This window comes from Sebastes fasciatus, chromosome 16, assembly GCF_043250625.1.
Source record: "Sebastes fasciatus isolate fSebFas1 chromosome 16, fSebFas1.pri, whole genome shotgun sequence".
NCBI classification, from domain to species: Eukaryota; Metazoa; Chordata; class Actinopteri; order Perciformes; family Sebastidae; genus Sebastes; species Sebastes fasciatus.
The window spans coordinates 28,484,747-28,508,659 of record NC_133810.1 but is presented as its reverse complement, the minus strand read 5'-3'; the positions used below and the strand labels follow the sequence as shown (position 1 = coordinate 28,508,659).

The 23,913-nt window shown below is 42.6% G+C and overlaps 1 protein-coding gene across 4 annotated transcripts in view; it reads right to left on the bottom strand.

Annotated features, from left to right (window-relative positions):
- ltbp3 (latent transforming growth factor beta binding protein 3) overlaps positions 1-23,008 on the bottom strand; it is a 38,271-nt gene extending 15,263 nt beyond the window's left edge. For all 4 annotated transcript variants that reach the window (XM_074611634.1, XM_074611631.1, XM_074611630.1 and 1 more), the window contains exons 1-7: positions 22,431-23,008; positions 4,899-5,165; positions 4,643-4,806; positions 4,455-4,560; positions 714-800; positions 424-540; positions 155-310 (exon numbers count right to left, since the gene is read on the bottom strand). In XM_074611634.1, the coding sequence (XP_074467735.1) occupies positions 155-310; positions 424-540; positions 714-800; positions 4,455-4,560; positions 4,643-4,806; positions 4,899-5,165; positions 22,431-22,671 (1,138 nt within the window). In that variant the 5' untranslated portion in view covers positions 22,672-23,008. The remainder of the gene's footprint in view (positions 1-154; positions 311-423; positions 541-713; positions 801-4,454; positions 4,561-4,642; positions 4,807-4,898; positions 5,166-22,430) is intronic.
- Positions 23,009-23,913: the final 905 nt, after the last annotated feature.

The following is a 23,913-nucleotide window of genomic DNA, read 5'->3' as shown; positions in this document are numbered from 1 at the left end:
ATTACTTCTGTCATAAGTAATTGTGTTCATAAAATGTGTTAACAGATGGACAGATAATGTCCCGCTTCTTTTTATTGAACATTTTTATTTATTGAAAATAATCGGGCCATTTTCTCAGCCCGTAACAGCTCCTTGTCCGTCTCCGTCCACTCACCTGTGCCCTCCTGAGGACATCTTTCACAGTGGCGGCCCCATGCTTTGCCCACCGTGCAGCAGCACATTTCCTGGGTGAGGCTGGTGGGCAGCGCGTGCTCGCAGCCTCTGACCTCGGACGCCATCAGGAAGCACTGGGCCTGCTCAGCTGGAGACTCTGACAGAGAGGAGACGACAAGGTTTCATTAGGGAATCCCGTCATGGAATCAAACGTATTCAGTGAAAGGCAGAGAAGAGAGGAGAGAAAACCCGGAGCGACCTCTCACTCACCAACACATCGATTCCTGTCCAACACCAAACCGGCCTTGCAGGAACATTTGAAGCTGCCCAGCGTGTTCAGACAGTCCCCGTTCTGACAGACGCCCTGCATGGAGCACTCGTTGATATCTTCAAAGTCGAGGGGGGTGGTGTGTGAAAATGAAGAGGTTATTTTGATATACTGTAAAGGATGATATCTGTTCAGAGCTTCATCACGTGGGAACTGTAGCTTTAATAAGTAACTGAAACAACTCCCAAACTGAGCTCTGTGCTTGTTATAAGCTACGTCCTGCCTGTGTTACCTTGACAGTGAGTGCTGTTGAATCTTTTATAGCCGTGTGGACAGGTAGAGCCGTAGTCTTCCACAATGGTATGCTTGACTGATGCATCTGAGGGAGGGCAAAGCACAGAGGGAGAGGTGAGAAAAGCGTGAGTGAAATAGTGTGAGAAGGGCACTTCTCGGTGGATGATACAAACTAAAATAAAACTGTAAAAAGCTCTACCCAATAATTTACTTTAAAAATAGCTGCAGTACTACAAACCTAAAGACTTAGGAGGGCTGGCTCTACCTGGGTTCCAACACTATTACAGGTCCGCCAATGCCAGAGCCCTTGTTTCCTGGTAAGACACATACCCTTAAGAGCTTAAAGACACAACCCCATCATGGTTGGCTACAGAGCAGGACAGTAGTGGCACTTCTCTTCCAGCAATACTCCCATTCAACAACAAAAAGTCCTGGACCGGTTTTATAGTCAAAAACTCATTAAAGGAATGATACCAAATAATGTTCAAGTACCAAACACAGTTCACAACTAGATGCTGTTTTTTGGAAAAAGTTATAAATAAAATATATATTTTTAACAATAGCTGTAGAATAAGGAGACTAGAAATAGAATTTCAGCCTGTACAAAGTGACAACACCAACTTCTACAATATATGGAAATGTTAAAGGTTTAACAATGTCAGGAAACTTTACAGGATGTTTAGCTTATCTTTAAGCGACCATGTGGTGTTTTCTCTCAAGCACTTTGTTTAAATTCTTCACACAACTACTCGTCACTGTTCATGTGTAACAACCGACTGTATCACCATGAACGCCTTCGAGGAAAGACTGTCCGAAAGTATGAATGTTTGTGGCCTTTAGAAAGGTGATGAATAAAAGTATGGCTTTTTTAGATAGTGAATTAATCACTTTAAAAATTCTTGTGGGTCCAAAATGAATGTTTTGTGTATCTCTGTGGAAGATATCTGAAGTTTGGTTCCCACTTCTAACAAGGCTTGTGAGCCAATAATATAACGACGTTGGTATCACGTGGTATCTCTATCTGGGTCGTCAGTTAGTGTGTCAAAAACGGATAAATGGCTGAGATTGACGGTAAGTGCCTGGCAACAACTTGTTGTGAAGTAAATGCAATGGCACCTTTAACAGGCTGCATCTCCTTTCTTTAATCTGTACGCGAACGGAAGTGTTAAAACAACAACGTTTCGGATTACGGCAAGTAAATAATATCCCTATATGTCAAACTATTCCTTTAATATGTGTATTAATATTAGTCTAAAAACATAAAAACAATAACTAAGCTTCATTGCACGTGATCAGATTAGAGGCAGTTCCATTTTTTGGCAGTGACGCTGTTACAGTGTAGAAGTTACTGTAACCAACTTTGACAAGCAAAAGTTTGACATCTTGAGAAGTACACTTATTCACTTGCTGGCGGCGAGTTAGATGAGAACATTGATATACGAGCGTGGTATCAGTGATCTCATCTAACTGTCCTCCTCCCAGAAAGCGAATAAGCGTGTTTCCCAAAATATCAAACTACCCCCTTTTAACATTTTATGATCGGACAAATGAGGATTTTCTTTTCTTCTTTCTTGTTCTTTTCTTATGGCAGATTTTATGAGGCCTTTGATGACGTTTTTCATCATTATTCTTGTTCTTATTATTGCCCTAAATGAACCTCTAACACGGAAGAATGTTCTTCTTTTCCATGAGGGAGTAAAAACATGTAAGGCGGTTTTATTAGAGAGCTGCGGGGAGACTGCACTCACACAAACATTTTGGAAGCACAATGAAAAGAGGGGAAAGATCACAGCTCACTTTTGCCATTTTCATAAAAACAAACGAGGAGCTTATAAATGGAGATGAATGTAACAAAACAGACAGCACTCCGGGCAGGGATCCAGTCATCTAAAGACTAACCAGACGTACAGTATCAGGTTTTGTCAAAGGCCGCATTGTCTGAGTCACAACTGAGAGACGGAATAATAGAGGAGTGGAAAAACGTGAGCAGCCAAGATTTTCTTGAAATTCAATCTCCTGCTATGTGATGACAGTCCTGCGCTGGGCAGGCCCATAGGAACATGCTTAAGTAGAGGGTGATTTTCCACATTCTCCGTTTCTGTCTCACTGTCTGTGTGTGATTCCCGTAATTTCATCCGTTTTTTCTCCTTCCTAGCCGTTCACACACTCCCTCCCTCGCCACTGACTCTCTAATGTACACACATTTTTATAGAGGTATATGAAGTGATTGTTTTAATCCAGGGCCATAATTTCATAAGGTTGAAGGGATAAATTGCAGGGAATGCTTGACATTTTTGGCTCAATAAACAATCATTTATTCACCAGGAACACACAAGATGTGGATCGGATAAAAATCTAACAAGGAGTACTTTAAGAAAACTATAAACTAAAAGAGTAAAAAAGTAGATACGGGTAAACAAACAGTGGATGGCATCTACAAAGCTGGAAAAAGTGAATCAGAGCGGCTTGAAGGGGCTTTGCATACTATGCACTACATTCCCAATATGTGTACTATCGTTCAACATACTTTTGTTTGAATAAACAGCAGTATGTCTCTTTTTGGATGCATTGAGCAGTAATTTACGTCGTCACTTCCTGAGAGCCTCCTTGCCGGTTGGAGATGCGTAACCATGGTAACCAGTACCAACCTCATGTGACCAAAACGATGATTTGTGAGAATCATAAAGTCTGAACTAACTTAAAAAGTATATTACACCTAACAAAGTGATGTGATGCATACACTTATATTGAAGCATTATTGATGTTACAGAGCTTATGACCGTTGTCGTCACTACCACATTGCATTGTGGGATATTAATGCCGGTGTAGTGTCCAGCGTTGCATACTGTAAAATTTCACTAGAAATAGAATGCAATTTGCATATTATTGGTTTCATAGTAAGGTTTCGGATATAGGGCTGTCGCAATGATTGCAATATTGGCAAGCCAACCGCAAGGTATGGCAAGCAATAGCCGCAACCGCTATGTTCAAGTTTTTTCTTTTTTGGATTCTTTACAATGAGAACGTTGCGTATTCACACAATGCTACAAACGGCAGCAGCGTGATGAGGCGCTGAGCGTCTATTCTGCGCTGAGCGCTGCACATTTGGTGTTTATTTCTGGTCGCCAAGAGTTGAAAATGTTCAACTTTGGGTAAAATGCAGTGCTCGCCACTGTCACTTTTTTACCCAGTCGTAAAAGGAAAGGGCGGGGAAAATACCACAAAGAACAACCGCCACATCCAACATGTAGGCTGCAAGTGCTGAACAACAACAACAACAACGGAAGAGAAATGAATACACATAAACCAGCGGGTTCGTCCTCTCTCCATCCAGAGCGAGTACTCCACCATGTGCTGACATATAAAAAAAAAAAAACGCTGCGCCTCGTTGCCCTTTTGTGTTCTGCATTTAACAATAAACAAGTATTTCATTAGTTTTAAATCTGTCATCTTTGTCATTTAAAAAGCAACAATATACCTAATAATAGCCTAACAATAAAAGGTTATTTATATAGCATTAAATCAGGATAAATTACGTAATTTGAAAAAGAAAATGCAATAATATGTCTGTTTAGCCAACCATTATCACCGCAGGGGAAATCCCTTCACTGCAACAGCCCTATTCGGATAAACTAAAAAATCTCACATACTATTTTAGGGTACTAAATAGCATGTTAGTATGGAATTTCGGACACAACCAAGATGAAAATTCAAAGCAGAGGAGATTTCTGTAACTCACTCGGTAGTTTGGGGCACTGATAACATTTGTTCTGTCCCCATGAGTTCCCCACGCTGCCGCAGCAGTCCTCCTGATTGGTCAGAACAGGAAGCGGGGTGCTGTTGCACTAAAGCGAGATGGGAGAGAGAGAAATTGTAAGAGTGGAAATCACAAAACAAAAAGGCTTTCAGGGTTGCGTCTAAACTCACAGCTTGTTTGGGTGTGGTCTCCTGGAAGCAGCGGCCCTTTGGTTTGTGTCTGGAGGGGATCTGGCGCGGCCCTGTCTTGTGAGGAGGCTTGATGTCTGATTGGTCGATGGGTTGAATGACTACAGAGGTGTCTGGCGTGTGGTGAACACGTACATTAAACTGCACTGAAAATAGAGAAAAAGGAAGGAACATCACAAATACATATTTCCCCCATCAATCAAAAGCTCTGGCGTTAACTGTAGAGAATGGTAGATACCTTCAGATGAGTGTGACATGGGTAGGGTGAAAACAGAGTGTGTTTGCGTCAACTGAGTACGCCCTATGCTTAATTGCTCCACTAGCTTCTGGATGTCTGGCTTCGTAGATAAGGGGTAGACAGGCTGCTTGTTGCCTCGCGCTGCCTGAGCTTGCTGCGTCTGGTGGAGTGGAAACTGGCAGAGTCGACCGGTGAAGCCAGGCTGGCACAGGCAGTGCTTCCTCGAGCTGCATACTCCTCCATTCATGCACGTCAAGGGACACACAACTGCAGAGAGAGACAGACAGACAGACAGACGGACAGGGGGAGAGAGTTGTCATACTGAGACGGCCAGAGGGTCAACAGTTCACAGCTATGAATCACCTCAGATGAGAGGACGAGGAAAAGCTTACACAAATGAGCAACATAAGCAGATTATAAGTTATAAAACAAAAAGGGTCATTCGTGAGTCACATCAGACTGGAATTGGTCATTTTGGATCCATTCACCTCAGTAACAGTCTGATGATTTAGTGTTACATCACAGGAATACGGCAGACAGACTGAAAAGTTTGTTGCATGAGCAAGGCCACGTAAAATATTCACTTTGAGCTGCACCACTGTAAAAGTCACATCAGCTTGACGGACTAACGGGTCCCCGCAGCCAGTCAGCGGCAGAAAGGAAAGCAGGTAAAGTCATTGATCTGCTCAACAGCTTTATTCTGACATATGGGAAAGATCTTGAAATGTATGGGAAAGCCGCCGGCTGGAGAGAGATTCATGGCTTATACAATGTTCACTGCGGTTTTTATTGGGTCTCCCATTGTGTTTATGTTAAGTCCAGTTGTTTTTGAAATTCCCACTATAGAACAATCAGAGGGAAGAGAGAGAGAGAGAGAGAGAGAGAGAGAGAGAGAGAGAGAGAGAGAGAGAGAGAGAGAGAGAGAGAGAGAGAGAGCAGGACGCTGGGGAAAACGGCAAGGACGTAATGAATCCAGGGAGAGACCTGAGAGAAAACTGAAACCAAACAATGCTGCTTTAGGACGGCTATGACCGCTAATGAAGTAATAGTGAAAGTGAAAGGACGGCCGCCTCATCTCAGCACTCCTTACACATGCTAGGGCTGGTATGGTAACGACACCTAAGCCAATATCCCAGAGTATCACTACCAACAATATGTTTCCATACCTTACTTTGAATGCATGTTTAAGTACATACATGTATAAGCATATTTGTCAATCAAAGCAGCAAAATGAACATCTTAAAACAAACTACTTAAAGCTTCAGTAGGCAACAGTTTTTTTGGCATCATTGGGCAAAAATGTCACAATAACCTTTCAGCATATTGTAATTCAAGTGTTCTGAGAGAAAACTAGACTTCTGCACCTCCTCATGGCTCTGTTTTCAGGCTTCAAAAAATCTATCCTGTGACGGGAGACTTTGACCAATCACAGGTCATTTCAGAGAGAGAGAGCGTTCCTATTGGCTGTGCCAATATTTGATCAGCGCTGCCTAGTTTGACCGTTTGGTCGGAGTTCACCAGTGATTGACAGCCGGCTCTCATAGACAGAAGGACACCGGAGGACACCGGAGGACACCGGAGGACACCGGAGGACACCGAGGCACATGATTTTTTTTTTTCAGATTTCCCGTTTCATGCACTACTGTCAGGATATTGCGACTGTTTTATAAAAATAACTTTTTAATTTGGGGACGGCCCTATGACGTAGTGAGCTTTAGAGGTGCTGGTAGGTGGATTTAACAATTTGACAGAGCCAGGCTGTTTCTAGTCTTCTTCTTCTTCTTCTTCTCTTGTTTAGCTTAATGTGTAAGTGACAGATAAGAGACTGGTATCACATTTCTCATCTAACTCTAGAAAGCCAGAAAGCAAAAATGAGTATTTCCCAAAATGTCAAACTATTCCTTTAAGCAAAATGCCAAAAATTGAGCTGTTCAATCTTTGTGTTTTTGCAGGGTTTCAGGCAGATTAATTAATAATGAGTCACAGCCCCTATATCTGATAAAAGAAGACAAACAAAACAAAGACTGATGTCAACCTCTGTACTTGATACTGTGTTATGGTCACATTCCAATTCAATGCTCAGCCCTTTAGTTTTCCTAATTGTCCAATCAGTTTACTCCATTACTCCGTCTTTTACTATGGTTACAGTCAAAAAATGTATCCTCTAACTGCAATATCAAATCTCTTTCACCATGTTTTCCCAGCAATTACAGATCCGATCCAATCATAACTTTCATGTCAAACACACACTACATGCTCAACATTGTATTGTTGTCTTTTAGTGCACAGCATCATCCCTCTTCCTCCTTGACGAGACCTTACAGGGTTACAGCCTTTCTTTAAGTCCATCCTCTCTCTCTCACATCAACTCTATATCATCACTAATTTTAATCCAGGGCTGAGGTTTATACCAACAACATTGGTTCATATGCATTAAACAACCACTTCCTGCTTCCATTGCTGCTTCTTCAAATATAACCACGACAGCGAGTGTTACTACCAACAACCAACATCAGTACCAACCACTACTCTACTGCAACAAGTGTCGGGTATTTCTCAGTACATTACGATTCAGGAAAACTTACCTAGAGTATGGCTTCTTTTTCAAATATAATAATGCATCACAGACCGACTTGGCCAGTAAACAAAAGCAAGTACACATTGTTTCAAACGGTTACTACTTGTTGCCATTAGGGAGTTGCCAAAACTGTCCGATTTGAGCTTGAACACTTTTCAGAGCCACACAATCTCATCCTGAGAGGAGAGGAGAGGAGAGGAGAGGAGAGGAGAGGAGAGGAGAGGAGAGGAGAGGAGAGGAGAGGAGAGGAGAGGAGAGGAGAGGAGAGGCCTCTTTCTGCTGCCGAGCCAAGTGTGCACACATGGAAGTAATTAGATGTGGACTGCCAGGGAGTCTGGGCCGTGGCGTAATTGGGGGACTAGATCACTTTAAACACAGCAGGGACATCCTCACGTAGTGAAAGTCTGGCAGAAAAATTAAAGGACCTCGATGAAACACCCGACTAAAATGTTTAAATCTGAAGCGAGATGGATACTTCAGAAGCAGCCTTCCACTACCTAACACCATGTGACGGTGGTCTTATGGGACTGAGCGCAGGCAGCAACATGCTGAATCGAGCTGGAAGGCTCAGGCATGGCAGGAAAAAAAGAAGGTGAGTGGGACAGACTGTAGAAGACAGAAAACTTAAAACTCAAGAGCTCCAGTTTCCACGACTCAGATTTCTTCTCAGCACTGGATTTAGAATGAGAGGAAACTGGGAAAGATGCGGGGGTTGAAAATTAGGATTGCAGACACAGAAAGTCAGGAAAAGGCCCTACTTTCCAAACGTGATTACACAATCTAAACCCACAGAGACTGGAGAGACGACGTAGCGTAGGGAAAGTCTGGGCTGGGGCCCCGTCTGGCTGGGAAGGTGTCTGAATGAGACCGGCACAGTCAGGGTCAACGCCACACTAAGTCAAAGGAAAGGAGGGGAATCATATTCCAGATTTTGGCTAGTATTTCATGGGTGGAGTCTGGGAAATGAACCCAGTGTGATGACACGCAACACACAGTGCAAAGTACAATACAAAGCTGCAGCTGACAGCACACCTCTTTCTACAATCCTGTCAGATACCGACTCAGGATCTGATACACTTGCTCTCTTTTTCCACAATTTTAAAATCTGCACAGCTTACGTGGAACGCACTTTAATCATCTTTATGTGACATGAGGCTCATGGCTGTTATTTCTGTGTCTGGTCAGTTTCACCATCAAACACTGACTGTTTTATCCATTTCATGTGTCGACGCAAACAGGAAACACGCCACAAAGAAAAGCGTGCACTTCACTGCATACGTGAATGGCATATTTATGTGGTCTTGATATGAAGGACAGAGCTCGGCAATAAGGCTTACCCTCTTCCCCGGGGCAAGTAAAACGCCACGTCAGGCTAGTAAATCTAGCAACTCACTTGCCCTATATGAACACATGGTTGTTTTCCTGAGCTGATGATGGAAGTAACTAAGGAGTGAGCTATCTCGCTTCCCTCTCGTCTCTGTTGAGAGTTGCACATGCGCAGTACAGATTGGGTAAAGACAAAATTTATGAGCCGAAGCTTTTCAATTATCCTGAAAACAGGAGTTTAGTTGGGTGTCATTAAGAGGATGTGGGCGAAACTCCAGATTCAATTACTTAAAGGTAGGGTCGACGATGTTGGAAAAGAAGCATGATTTGAAAGTAGCATCGCCTCAGGAGCTCCGTCTAAACCCACACCCTCCCCTCGGGGCTCCTGCCAAGGCAACGTCCCTCCACACACATGCACGAGCACTGCCGCATCGTAACTACTTCACAGACACAGAGCGGAGAGAGGACCTCAACTCAACAACGCTACCTCATGACAAGTAACCGCGGCAGTGCTACTGCAGGGCTGAGTTTTCTCTTCCATTCTCCAGTGAACAGGCAGCGGCGACGTGCTTTGAGTTCAGGCTGATGCACGCCAAGGGTAGAGTACGGGCAGGGAGGCAGGGAGGCATCTGATTGGTTCTTTCCAAGCGGACCGCGAGGCAGTGATTGGTCGACGTTTTTACAGGATTACAGCAGCTACAGATGACGGCTCTTTTCCGGTCCTTCTTCAGAGCTCATCAGTAATGGATCGCTGTCGGGGTGTAAAGACCATTTCAACCAATATAACAAATAGTGGATACTGGATAACATCGTCAACCCTGCCTTTAATAAGGATTAAATATGACAACTAACTTTGTGGTCTTTGTTGTTATTTGATAACCGCTAATAAATAAAACAACTTGTAAAGGGCCTTGTGAGAATTTACTTCAAGCAAGTCGATTTCTGCCCATTCTTTTGCCCAAAACATTAACGTTGAACCCTCTAGGGTAGTTCAGTTTTGGGGGAATTTGTTATTGGAGGGACATTTTTGTCTCAGTGTGCAATTTATGTGCAACAGTGAAATACTGTATGTCTTTGGGATCAGTATTGGGAAATACTGTATACTTCTGTAGCTCTAACTAAACTACACATTGTAACTGTAACATCATTTATAAAGTCTCAAATTTGATTATAAACCCAAAATTGGATTATAAAATATCAAATATGTCCTGGTAAGCTAGTTTTCTTTGTTGTATTCCTGTTTTTGTTTTGTATTTCATTCATCATGTTCTTCTTAACATGTTACTTGTTGCCAACTAGCACTCTGCACGCAGAGCCATTATAATACAGCAAACAGAAACATAGTACCTGAACTCCCCTTTATTTTTTTCCAATCAAACTAAGGCTCTCAACAACAGGTGGCATTACAATGGCACTTCATGCCTATATTGTGCTGATTATTGGATTCTGTTTAAATGAGCTGTCTCATGTCTGTTTGTCTTCAGAGCTCCAGGAGGGCTGAATCATTTCTATGTTATAATAATATACAGTGGCTGTTCTCCTTCACATCTGTCTCCTTCATATAAGCCGTGATTCTGGCGATGCACTGGCTAATGTCTTCTGCAGATCTTATATGTGAATGGGTGTGTTGGCCCGTGTGTGAGAGCTATTAAGTGGAGGGGGTACCGTCTCCTGGAGCGCCGCTGTGGTTGGGTGACTGCACCCCATTACATACTGAAAAGAGCAAAAACGCTTTAAAGTTGAGATCATAACACGGATTTTACTTTCCAGCGGATTTTCCCTTTAAATCATCGCCTCGGAGTTCATTAGCAGGATTTATGATCGCTCATTGACTCTCCTAGCCAGTTAGCTTAGCGTCTCAGAGGCAGCCGCCCTCTGTTTAGTACCACGCCTTTGTCTTTATGGATCTAACACATTCCTCAGACTAGAGGTGGCGTGTTATTAAAAATCAAAGTCTTTCGGTAGTCTGAATGAATGTGAGGCATGAAGAGGCTGATGGTGGGCCCAACGTCAAAGAAAATGGAAGAAGTTAACAACAATCCAGGATCAAAGATGACTCATCTTTTGTGGAATCTAGATCTGCACAAAGTAGTAACTCAATAACTGTAATTAACAACGTGAATGAAGACACACTATGCTGCCATTAAATGTATTCACCATATATGGATTCAGCCAGCTAAGAGAACATTCAAAGTTGACTTTATCCTTCGCTGTCAAAGCTCTGAAACCTAATTTAATATTGAAGGCCGGTTTTCAGGTGCATTCCAAGACAGTCAGGAAGCGTATAATTTTCCCATGCAGCACTCGCTCCAGCCAGAAGAGCGAACTGAGGTGAAAAACAAGACAAAAAAGAAATGGGGGAAAAAAAGTCTTTGTCTTCGAGCTTCTTCTCGTCAGAGTGTTTCATGTGACATACGAGTGAGAGCTCCCTCTTCATAATGTAATGATTCACTCCATGAGGAGAAAGACAGATCTGCTCACAGCATGAGACGGCAGAGGGAAGATATCTTCGTCATATATCGTATATCATATATCTGGGAAAGTGAGGGAATAAAATAAAAGATGTGAAATCCAGAAAATAAAAAAGTAGGTGACGTTACGGTGGGATTATTCCCAGACACTTTTTTTCCTGTAAAGAAAAACATACTGTGCATTCCTCAACTGCTAAGTAAGCAAGCCTAGTAGACAAAAAGACACCATGTATGTCCATGAAAACATGTTAAGTCAGACTCAGACACATTTTTCATAGTTTTACCAAATTACAGGTAATAACTGGTAGTGGGAAAATTATAGTAGTCTGCCCTTTTTTGTCTTGCAAGCTGGAAAGAAAAATGTCTTTGTACAGGCATAAATATATCTGTCAGACACAAAAGGAAAAAAGAAAGAAATTAAAAGAACAAACGAACGAAAGATTGAAAGAAGATTTTGCCCTCCGAGTGCCCTGTGACCACCCACCCACTCACTCCCATCTGTCTGGAGATGACGCATCTTCAGACCCCCTCCCTCCACGGCGTCCTTTCAGCCGCAGCCGCACCCTCCCGGCACAAAAACAACAAATTACAGCCCTACAAACCACAGTTCAAAAAGCTCCCCAGCTCACTGAGCTGAAAGCTACTGCCGACATCATCTCTTGCCATACAGATGTTGGCCAATCTGTGATATTCTGGTGGAATCACAAAAAAGCAGTTTAAACCAGTCTGACGGAATCAGATCCAAAATCCGTGATGATGCTCGCTGAGTCACTTTCACTATGATTCAGTCCCAGACAGTCCAAATCAACCCACTGAGATTTAAAAATGGATGCCACAACATTTGTTGGTCGACATGCGGTAATTTTCATAGTCATTGTCAACTACTACAGAAGTACGCATGGCGATACCATAATGAGTCGTGTTTCCACTGGTGGAGTTTTCTTATAATGTAACTATGACGCACTGTGCCGGGTTTAAAAAGTAATTCCATGAGTATTCCTCGATATAGTATATTACTACTATCCAAAGCCATCTTTAATAACTTGAGAGAACCGTGACTAAACAACACTGAGTCCAATAAACGCTATACCCAGTTTAAAAAGAGAACGGCTATCATCACATGGCGTGCTTCCCTTCGCCATCAGCTCCAAAGCAGGAAACCGCATCCCCAAATACGCCTACCATCGACTGGCCCTGACACTTAATACTTAACACTACAACTCACACTGCAGCTTCAACAAAGGAAACTCTCACAACTGTAATTAAATGTAGAAACAAATCTGTTTTGATATAAACATATTTACTCAAAACATCTATCTCTCTTGCAACTTTTTATTGGATCTGTCAGCACATAATTAGTCTTTATCGTCATCTTGTCGTCACCGAGACGGCGCAAGGCAACCAGCAGAGACTCCAGGAAGAAAAGAAGTCCGACACATAATCCCCCATAAAACCTCAACGTGTTATATGTTGTATATAAAGATCAAAAAGACAAAATATATTGCGTTAATTAGTGAGCTTTAGAGTTGCTGGCGGGGGGGATTTCCCTACCTTCAGACTGAGACTAACTGTTTCCAGTCTTTATGATATGCTAAGCTAACCATTGCCAGATAGGAGAACAGTATCGATCTTCTCACATAACTCTCGGCATGAAAGCAAATAAGCGTATTTTCCAAAATGTCAAACTATTCTTATAAAGTGCTTGCTTCAAGTAATCTTTTTACAGTTGAGGACTCCAACATAGCCCTGATATACTACCAGCTTGTCAAACTGTTATGGCTAGTATAAATCTGTTGTGGGCCTCTAGTTTTTGGCCCGTAAGTCCAACATTCCCACAGCTTTTGTACGGTTTTCACCAACAATATCTGCATCCGTTGGCTCGTAGCGCAACCTTTCTTCAGCAGCTATTTGTTGACCCTCTGCCCTTTTTGCTGGGCATGTAACATAAACCCAACTCTTCTGAGCTTATTTGCTGAAACTGGCTACCTATGATGTGATATTATTATGGGGTACAAGGGCAGTGAGGCTCAACCACACAGCCAACGTCCAGCCTGGAAAACCAAAACAAGCAGCTAAAAGTATGGATGCACCGATATGGGATTGGATATCGGGCCGATACTGACTCAAATAGCTGGATCGGGTATCACTGACGATAGAGCCGATGTATTCAATTCTATTCTGTTTATATACTATATACATTATATACTGGAAATTAAATTTGACCAATGTTTTGCTGCATTAAAAAGGTTTACACTTGAATTGTCCTGTTCATTTTGAAGATTTGTTTTTACCAAGTTGCTGGTTTACAATCTCTTATTTTAATAACAAATACGAATTCTGTTAATTTCAAAGATTTTTTTACCAATTTACTGGTGTACGATTTATTATTTTACTAATAAACTAAAATGCATTTAATTTTGAAGATTTTTTCTACCAAGTTACTGGTGTACGATTTATTATTTTAATAATAAATAAAAATTCAAAGCAATGTTTAAGTCAAGCCTGATGTTGCCTTACACATAAAAGAATGATCCCAGTCACTTCCACGCAGTGAGGCATACAGCTTATTAATTAAACACTGGTATTGAATTGCTACTCGGTATCGGCTGATAACCAAAGCCCAGATATCTGTATCGGTGCATCTCTAGCTAAAAGCGGCATAGAGCCACAGTGCCGGGTGTTCATTCTCAGTGGGTTCGGCACTATGAGTAACCCTTCCATGTTACACACTTATGATTAAATGTCATTATCAAAAATTTCACTTTACACTTTCTGGTACTTTCTGGTACTTTACGTTTCACACTAACAGGTTTAAGAAGTATTTCCATGAGTATTCCTCAATATAGTATATTACTACTATCCAACGCCATCTTTAATGACTTGAGAGAACCGTGACTAAACAACACTGGGTCCAATAAACGGTATACGCAGTTTAAAAAGAGAGCAGCTATCATCATGTGACGTGCTTCCCTTCACCATCAGCTCCAAAGCAGGAAACCGCATCCCCAAATACGCCTACCATCGACTGGCACTGTGAGACCACATACCACACCGAGGGAGAGAAAGCGACGCATGATGTGGGTCAGAGTCCTGCAGCTGAGCCAGACGTTGGGAGTAAATGACATAATCACTGCCTTTTGAAAACACAAACCTGCGTACGCATTCCTCCTCCCCCTGCAGAACTCTCTGTGCTCCTTCAACCCCCAGAAACTCTGAGCGGCCTCGGCCTCGGCTATCCAAACAATGGTGCTGCCCTTTGCCAGTGTCCGCCACTGTCACCGAAGGCATTCATTACCTCGCTTAAAACAACAGAAACTGGACGATGAGCAGCCAACATCGGGAAGATCCGATCGTAAGGAAGTTTATCTTATTATCTAAATGAAACTCTGCTTTGCACAATGGGATTTTCGCATGTCATGGAAATATGCGGTGTGGTTTCCACGGCTCTTGGGTGGGCACGAGTCCAGCGTTGCCCTGTCACTCCCCTTTGGCAGAAATGTTTGTGGAAAGAGAGCCAGAGAGTCAGGCAGGATCTTGGCACAGATAGGGATGATGTCATATAATGACTGCCTAAAAGCCTCGGCTATAGGGGCCGGAGGGCAGGCAGGTAGAGGAAGGAGTGCTGACTTTGCTCTGTGGAGATTATGTCAGATACCTGCCCTCAGGACACTCAGCATTCAGCACTGGAGCGCGTGGCAGGTAACGTCTGTAGGCTGCACAGTCTCAGGCCATGGCGGCAGGCAGCGCAGCGCTGCGCTGGCAGAGGCCGTGTTATTCTGTTTACCCTGGCTAATCGCTACAGCTACAGGGTCCTGAACGGTGTGGGTGCAGTCCCTAGCGCTCGCATTCCTCCGCGCGGCTTTAAATAACTGCTCCGTTTCTCCCCCTCGCTAAGCAAATGGGAGGAGAGTGTTAAAGATGGCAAAGAAGGCTGTTTGTTTGAGCTGGGTTCAGTACACTGCTCTCAAGCACCAAACACACACACACATGCAAATATACACACTGTTCCCTTGTGACGTTAGAAAAAACATCTAATTGCTGCTTTGTTTTCATAACTTCATTTGCTGCGATGCAGAATTGTTTCTTTTATGGAAAGTGATGCCGTGGAGGAGTCTTATTTCACGGGAAACCCCTGCTCAGATCATGTGGATTTTCTCTCTAAATGAGTGTTGTGACGCAGTCCTGACAGAAGTGACTGTGGATTTAACCCTTTTAACAACAAGTTTTCATATATCTATCACACTGTCGGGCTGTCAGACTGCTTCGAAGTAGGGAGACACCATGTATTTAAGATTTCACTTGTTGACTCTCCTGTGAATAGTACCTGGATTATTTTTACGACAAGGCGTTCTTTTTGAAAATGACCAAAAAGATTAGGCTAATCTATTAATACATACAGCATTTTACATGTTCATACAACCTTTCATAGCCTTTACAGTCTGTCTACATAGCGATAGTGTTGTGAAACAGTGGTAAAAGGTTAATGAGAAGGGCAAACCACAAATAACCCTGTGTTATTTCCCCAACATGCATAAATAGACAGGGAGAGGTGACAGAATGTGCATCCAGAAATATTAAAACACACCCTTGTAAAGAGGTGATGATCAACTTGCAAATACACATTATAAATGTGCATATCATCAAAAGGAAGAAGCTTTCATAATGATTATATGAATGTGCATGAGCCTCCCACACATACGTGTGTGTTTGTGTTTGCGAGGGTGTGAGTACGGGAGCCGTGCCCAGCTTCGCCTCTGAGTTCAGTCCAACCTGTGGCATAAATACGGAGTGCTGCAGGTTTTTGGTCGCCCGTGTTAGACCGCCTTCTCCAAAGTCTGGCACGAGAGAAAGAAGAGTGTGTGGGGAAGAGCAGAGGGCTTTGGAAGGTAAAATAAACTCAACCTCCTAAATAGAGAGAAAGCAGAAACCAGCTCTGTCTACTGTATTTGACTGACTTGTCTTCGCTTTCAGGCTCCCATGGACCTCTGACCCATGCCAGAGGGAAAACCAAAACAAACCACAGGGCTACTACTGTCACTTTACTCTAAATAGAGAACCACATGGGAAATCCTGAAATAGCCATATCCACTTCTCATGATGCCCATTTTAGGGGAGACAAGCCCAGACCGGGATATGATAAGACCACTTCCTGTGCTACATGGGGCCCCGTGCTTTTAGTCACTCCAGAATAAAAGATTAGAATCTAGAGTCGCCTGGACGTCTGGAGCCCCGATGAAGAGGAGATGGTGCTGAGATGCAGAAAAGAGACAAGAGGGCTGTCTGGGGGCCGAGCAGTTACTGTCAGTAAGGCTGATAGATGGGCTGCCTCTGCGCTAGCAACGGCAAGAACAAAATTTGACTAATTCTTGTCTGAAAAAAGGCCAAGAAATAGGACTCGGCAATATGGAGAAAGTCCAATATCACGATATCTTTGACCAAATACCTCGATATGGATATTGCAATGATATTGTAGGGTTGGCCATCGATGAGAGACTTTTGATAAACAATCAGTAATGTGGATATAATGACTAAATGGGTAAAGGCAAATAATAGAACAGCTAGAACAGTCTGTGTCAGTCGATGTATAAACGCTGATTTTTTTATGTAGACACTTTATTTTGAAAGGATATCTTTATATATCTTTATAGTATAACTCTTCCTTTCTCAAGTGTGAGACAGACGCACATAAACTAAAACACCCACTCTCTCCAAGGAGCAACAAAAAGAAACTTTCCCTATTTCACCCTATCCTGCAATTTGCACCAAGCTTTCAAACGCTGAGGATAAAAAATAACAAAAACAAGTCGGCCGTTGGACATTTTGTCAGCCAAACACATGGAGATAATTACAAAGACAGTCTCCATCTGCCGGTAAACAGATTCAGGTCCTATAAAGACATGGAAGAGGACGTGCCAAGGTTCATTCAAGGTTTTTAAACTTTTGTGATTTATAAAATGGAACTTGCAACCATTCTCACATGCCTCGAGACACGCTCATTCTTTTATTCCTGACATAAACAATAATGGTGCCTGCGCTCCCACAGAGCCCGATGATGACTTACATACAAGAAAAAAGCATATCAGGCCGTAAACGCCATCTTTTCTCCGCCTGCCAACATGGCTGGGAGGCTTTCAAGTTTCCGTGCTTTCATCCGTTTGAGGAGGCGCACAGTGAAATGTAAATCTATTAATGGCATATGGATTCCCTGGAAACATATCAGCAGAACATATCTGGTATATTTTACCTTCATTGCAGTGATGTTATGCATATTAAATATGTTGAGCAAGTGTTGACTTGTTAATGAGAAAGTTGCAGTGTATACTAGAGCTCAGAGAACATGTGTAAAATAATCACATATTGTGCTATGATGTACACTTAAATGGACCAGTGCTAAGTCTAACTGCTACGTACTTAACCAGAACAGATCTTCTATCATCTCTGACTGTCTGTGTGTATGATCTCTTGAATAAGAACAAAAGCGCTGCCTGTCATTTAGGGGATTTGTCCTCATGTACAGCATGTTTTTTTGGCTCGTAAATGTGCTGTTTAGGGTGCCTCTCATCGCTCTCAGGCAGCTGTTTTCAGCAAAAATGGCACATAATTCATCATGAGGGGGACTAAATGTCTGTATCATATGTTTCATGGCAATCCATCCAATAGTTACAGAGGTATTTTGCTCAAAACCACAACCTCAAGATGAAAAGTCAGATGACCAAAGTCATTAAGATCCATCCTCTGGGTAGCATGATTGTCTGTACTAAACATCATAACAATCAATCCAATAGTTGTTGAGATATTTCAGTCTGGACCAAAGAGGTGGACTGACCAACTGACCTACAGACTGCCATCCGCAGAGCCACGTGGCTAGCATGGCTAAAAATATCAAACTGCTTGCTTTTCTCTGTTTCATATCACTGTAAAAAGAATGATTTGGGTTTTTTGGACAGCTCGTCAGAAAAAGTGAACAATGTCAAAACAACTGCTTGGAAGCACAAACCTCTGCCAACACTGACATGTACTCCACTTTGCTCTACAGCTGTATAACCCTGGAAAATCATTAATCCAACTTAAAGGGTAACTTGGGTATTTTTTCAACCAGGACCCTATTTTTACCATGTTTTTGTGTCCAACTGACTGATAGGGACAACAATTTCTGACACTTGTCCAGTATTAAAGGGAGAGCGATGTAGATGGCTGCAATATGGTGCTATTGGGGCAAGCTGGCACCGTCATTTATTCTGCTCCTTTTTGCCATGACAGGCTCAGATTGTTATTTTAAGTGTCTGACATTATGGAAAGATTATCCCTCAAGGAGAAGTGTCGTTCTGAAATCTGGCGAGGTGACGTGTTGCCGAAAGACAACGGTGGAATAGTGGTACAGCTTGTTGTGTTGGGAATACAGAAAGTGTAGCTTAGTTTTATCTAAAATATTTTCAATGTCACGGCTGAATATTTAGATGATTTCGACAATGTGGATGAGGTCTTTGAATTCAATAGCCGTCCGTATTTATTTGAGCCAGAGTATACGGATATTCAGATTTCACAACGACTTCTCCTCGAGTGGGATTTGGACACAATAATAAACAGAGCAGATCAAGCAAAAGATAGGAAAAGCTTGTATTTCTCTGTAGGGTCCTTTCCATAATGATGTCAGACATTTATAATAACAATCTGTTTGTCAGTGGCAAAAACTAAATTTGAAAAATTGTTGTCTCCATAGTGACACAAAAACATGAAACAATATAGTCCAGGTTGAAAAATACCAAAGTTACCCTTTAAATTTAGGGTTGCGTTTATTTCTGATACTGTAAAATGCTGTTAGGATTTCAATACATGTTTTTGGAGCAGATTTATACCATGTAACACCAATGTCCCTAGTTTCATATCTCCGGGCTTTCAGTCACTTTATCACGTCAACCTACCCAATGAACTCTCTCTCTCTATTACTTTCAAGGTAATGGCCATAAAAATTATTCATCTGTTGGCAGAAATCCCAGATCATTACTAAAACCTGACTGTTTCTTGGTCCGCGTCCTGCCTGTCCAGCAATTCCAGCCAAATTCAGACATTACTGATAGTGAAAAAGTCCTTGAACATACAGAAGCACACTTACTGAAACTGACAGGAACTACATTTCTTTTGAGGAAAGGGTTTCCTCAGATTGGGCCTCGCTGTGCTGACATCAGCCTGCAACAGCTCAAATATGGAAAAGTCTTCATATTGTTGCTGCTACAGCCATGGCCGTTTTAACACGGGAGAGAGAAATTTCCACTTGTCCGCACACACATTCCAGCCCGCACACTGAAACACATCTCCTCTCCGAGCTGAACCCTCTATCCCCTTGCCGCAAAAAAATCGTACATTTATTTAGATCTTTTTTTTGCCTGTGAAACCCAGGAGACAGGTGACTGTAGAGCTTCACTATCCAGACCAAATGTGAAGCAGCATGGAGGTATCCCAGGAATCTAAAAATGTCTCTCTTGAATTATTTGACACTGAAGCTCCAAAAGGTGACGCACCACAAAGAAAATCGGGGGAGAAGAGGGAGGACTGGTGGCCATCTGAGCCAACTCTGACTCTACAGCACTGCATGGTGTCGAGGAGGAACAATACTGTCAAGTAGGATTCACTTGACCTCGATTAAATACAGCCTGCTTACTTCCACATGGGCAATGAAAACATCTGGAGAAGCTACATCTGTATGACCAACTGCAACCTCTCTGTACTGCAAAACTGTGCGTATGAAGCACCACTACCCTGCAACAATAACTTGCTGATGGTTTATTCTCACTAATTTCATTATTGGCTTTCATCATTATGCCATTTTTCATTCAGTACTGCGTCGAACGTGTGTAAGCATCCAGAGCAGGTGGTAAACTCTGGACAAATTAAGGATTTAGGAGAAAATAACAAGGCTTTTGAAGTTAGACGGAGGACTTTTGAGGAGTGTTTCAGTTTGTTATGCTGTATTTCTTGCAGAAATATGAAGCTGATGCATCACAGTGTGCTGGCTCTGACGTACAGCTGTATTTTAGACTATGAGGTTTATATCAATTTTAGTGAAAAAGGGATATTAATCTGCCGATACTAAGAGAGAAATTACACCACTGTCCACTACAGATATGTCGCTGAGAAGTTAAAGCTCCTTCTTTAATCACAACTTAATAACTCAAATGATCAATCAACGTGTCATTTTCCATGATTATCATCTTATCCTCTACCTCCGAGCGAGTGAGAGAAAAGAGAAGAGCAGTGAAACCCAGTTCTGGGCCCGAGACTGACGTAGACTGCAAGGCTCCACGTCTCACCACAGCTGATCTGATACAGCGCAGAAAGGCTCCACTCATGCCAACCAGACACTGGAGTCAGGGTGTGTGTGGGGTGTGTGTGGGGGTGTATAGATCTTAAGAGTACATTTATATGCTATGTAATGAGCCATGCCCCAGTAATTAAAGCGCAATACGGGAACATTTTCCAGCCAAGCAGTGGAGGGTAAACCCAGCTCACCTCATCTTAGCCACCTATTTATTTGCGGAGCAGAGTTTCTACCCACTTGACATGAATCTTAATGACATGTATTCATGGTGGATATGAGTAGCTGGTGTTGAATTGATGTAGGCTTTAAAGAAGATAGGGCTTTTAAAAGGGAATAAAGGCCTGAATTAATCAGTTGTACTGTACTCAAGTACCATTTTATGATACAGTATTTATATTTTAGAATACTTTTTACTTCACTCCACTACACTAAGGAGGTAAACTTTGTACTTCTTACTCAACTACTCTTGATTGATATGACAGCTGTTACAAATTTTATATATAAAACATATGGTAAGATCATGAAATATGTTGCATTATTACAGATTTAAGAACCTATTAAGGTGTTGGACTCACCAGCAGCTTCACGTTATCATCAATTCAATACTGAAACACACTGAAAGGTTGGGCTGTGTATTAACAAGAATCTGGCGATATGATACGTATCATGATACAGGGGTAACGATTCAATATATTGTGATATTTCGTGTTTTTTCTCAAATCTAATGTTAGGAAAACTGTCATAGTATATAGACACCACCATATGTATAAAATCTGAGTAAATGTGAAACGGCTACTATGGGGACTAACATCATCACACATGAATAGTTGGACTCAATGGATCCACAAGAGTCTCAGCTTTACAGTCATACCCAATTTATGCAATTCTAAGTGACCCCAGTATGCACAAATATTCAAATACACCATTTTAGAATAGATGAAAATAACACATTTATACTGCATGCAAAAAAACTGCATGTATTTTGCCAAAATATGCATGTGACTATCATAAAGTGGGCATGTCTGTAAAGGGGAGACTCGTGGGTACCCATATTGAATCTATTTTCAATCCCATATATTGAGGTCAGAGGTCAAAGGACCCCTTTGAAAATGGACACACTTATAAAGCGTAACTTATTAAGTATGACATGTTTAGTACCAATAGATTCATTAGGTTTTCTAGTTTCATATGATGCCAGTAGCTTCTCTCTAGCTTTTAAACTGAGCCTGTCACAACCTCCGAAAGACAGAATACTAATGTGTATTGATATTTTCTTCTACTGAAGCAGTCAGGGGTCAATCTGCATCTGCATCGTGGGTCCTGATGAGGCTTTTGATACTGGAGTACATTTTTCTGTGAATACTGCTGTATTTTTACTTAAGTAAGAATTTGAATGCAGGACTTTTCCTTGTAATGGAGTTAGTTTAACTTAATCAAGTAGTTTATTTTAATATATTTTTTTCCACCCCTGCCTTGTGGCTAATAACATTACATACTGGGAGAAGCATTTTATAGAGTTTCAGGCTAGTAATTGGCACTTCTGTAGTTATTTTCCCAGAATAATGCCTGAAGTGATGTTAGAGAATGATCTTGACTGTTTTCCTAAAATATGATATTTACATCCATAAAAAAGCTCTCCAGAGGAGGAGAAAGCATGAACCCAGAGGTCAGAGCAGCACTATTAGTTAATCCTCATTATATCCCCTGGTTGGTAGATAAACAGCATTGTTACAGTGATGTTTGTAGAGAATTATCTTGACTTTTTTTCCTAAAATATGATATTTACATCCATAATAAATGGTGCATTTTTGCATAAAACCATCATTGTTGCTTCCACTCACCGACCCTGAAGCCCTGTCCGATGAGCGTGTCTGCAGCCTGTCCGTTCTCCGCGATCAGCGTGGTGTTGTTGCCCTGCTCGCAGGTATCCTGACACTGGCCCTTCAGGCAGATCCTCTTGCAGATGAGCGGAGCGATGACCACCTTGAAGCGCTCCCGAGTGGAGGAGCGCTCCGTGCAGCACACCAGCCTGCTGTGCACGCTCAGCCAGATGACGAGCAGATGGGAGATCAGAGTGGGCATCCTGGCATCCTTCACTGGAGACCCGAGGACATTAAATCACTATCAGATCCAGCTCCAGAAAAAAGACTGCTTTGTTGAACCAAAGATGTTTTGACGTTGGAAAAAAAATCCTCCTCCTGTTTTCTCCAAGAGGGAAAGAAAAAAAAATCACTTCCCTTTTGTACCCAAAAGATCCGTCTGGAAAACAGACACGTTTGACATCTTCAAGAAGTTCCTTGTTGTCCTGTTGTTTCCATAAAAAGTTGCCCTTTTAGTCGCTCTTCCTTCTTCTTCTCCTTCTTCCAGTTTGCTTTGGGAGAGTTGGAGAGTTGGAGAGAGAGCGAGAGAGAGAGTGCGTAATGTGGGAGGAAAGAAGAGGGAGGAGAGGAGAAGTGGTGAGCCAACCCTCTCTGGAGAAAAACTGGCTGAGGGCCAACCAGGCGGTGCAGAGCAAAGCTGAAAGTGGTTTCCTTGTTGGTTATTTCTCCTTACACCCTCTCCTCTCCTCTCCTCTCCTCTCCTCTCCTCTCCTCTAGTCTCCTCGCCTCTCCTCTCCTCTAGTCTCCTCTCCTCTCCTCTCCTCTCCTCTCCTCTAGTCTCCTCTCCTCTTTCCTTTCCTCTAGTCTCCTCTCCTCTCCTCTCCTCTCCCCTCCTCTCCTCTAGTCTCCTCTCGTCTTTCCTTTCCTCTAGTCTCCTCTCCTCTCCTCTCCTCTCCTCTGGTGTCCTCTCCTCTCCTCTCCTCTAGTCTCCTCTCCTCTTTCCTTTCCTCTAGTTTCCTCTCCTCTCCTCTCCTCTAGTGTCCTCTCCTCTCCTCTCCTCTAGTCTCCTCTCCTCTTTCCTTTCCTCTAGTCTCCCCTCCTCTCCTCTCCTCTCCTCTCCTCTGGTGTCCTCTCCTCTCCTCTAATCTCCTCTCCTCTAGTCTCCTCTCCTCTCCTCTAGTCTCCTCTCCCCTTTCCTTTCCTCTAGTCTCCTCTCCTCTCCTCTCCTCCGGTGTCCTCTCCTCTCCTCTAGTCTTCTCTCCTCTTTCCTTTCCTCTAGTTTCCTCTCCTCTCCTCTCCTCTAGCGTCCTCTCCTCTAGTGGCCTCTCCTCTCCTCTCCTCTCCTCTCCTCTCCTCTCCTCTCCTCTAGTCTCCTCTCCTCTTTCCTTTCCTCTAGTTTCCTCTCCTCTCCTCTCCTCTAGTGTCCTCTCCCTTCCTCTCCTCTAGTCTCCTCTCCTCTTTCCTTTCCTCTAGTCTCCCCTCCTCTCCTCTGGTGTCCTCTCCT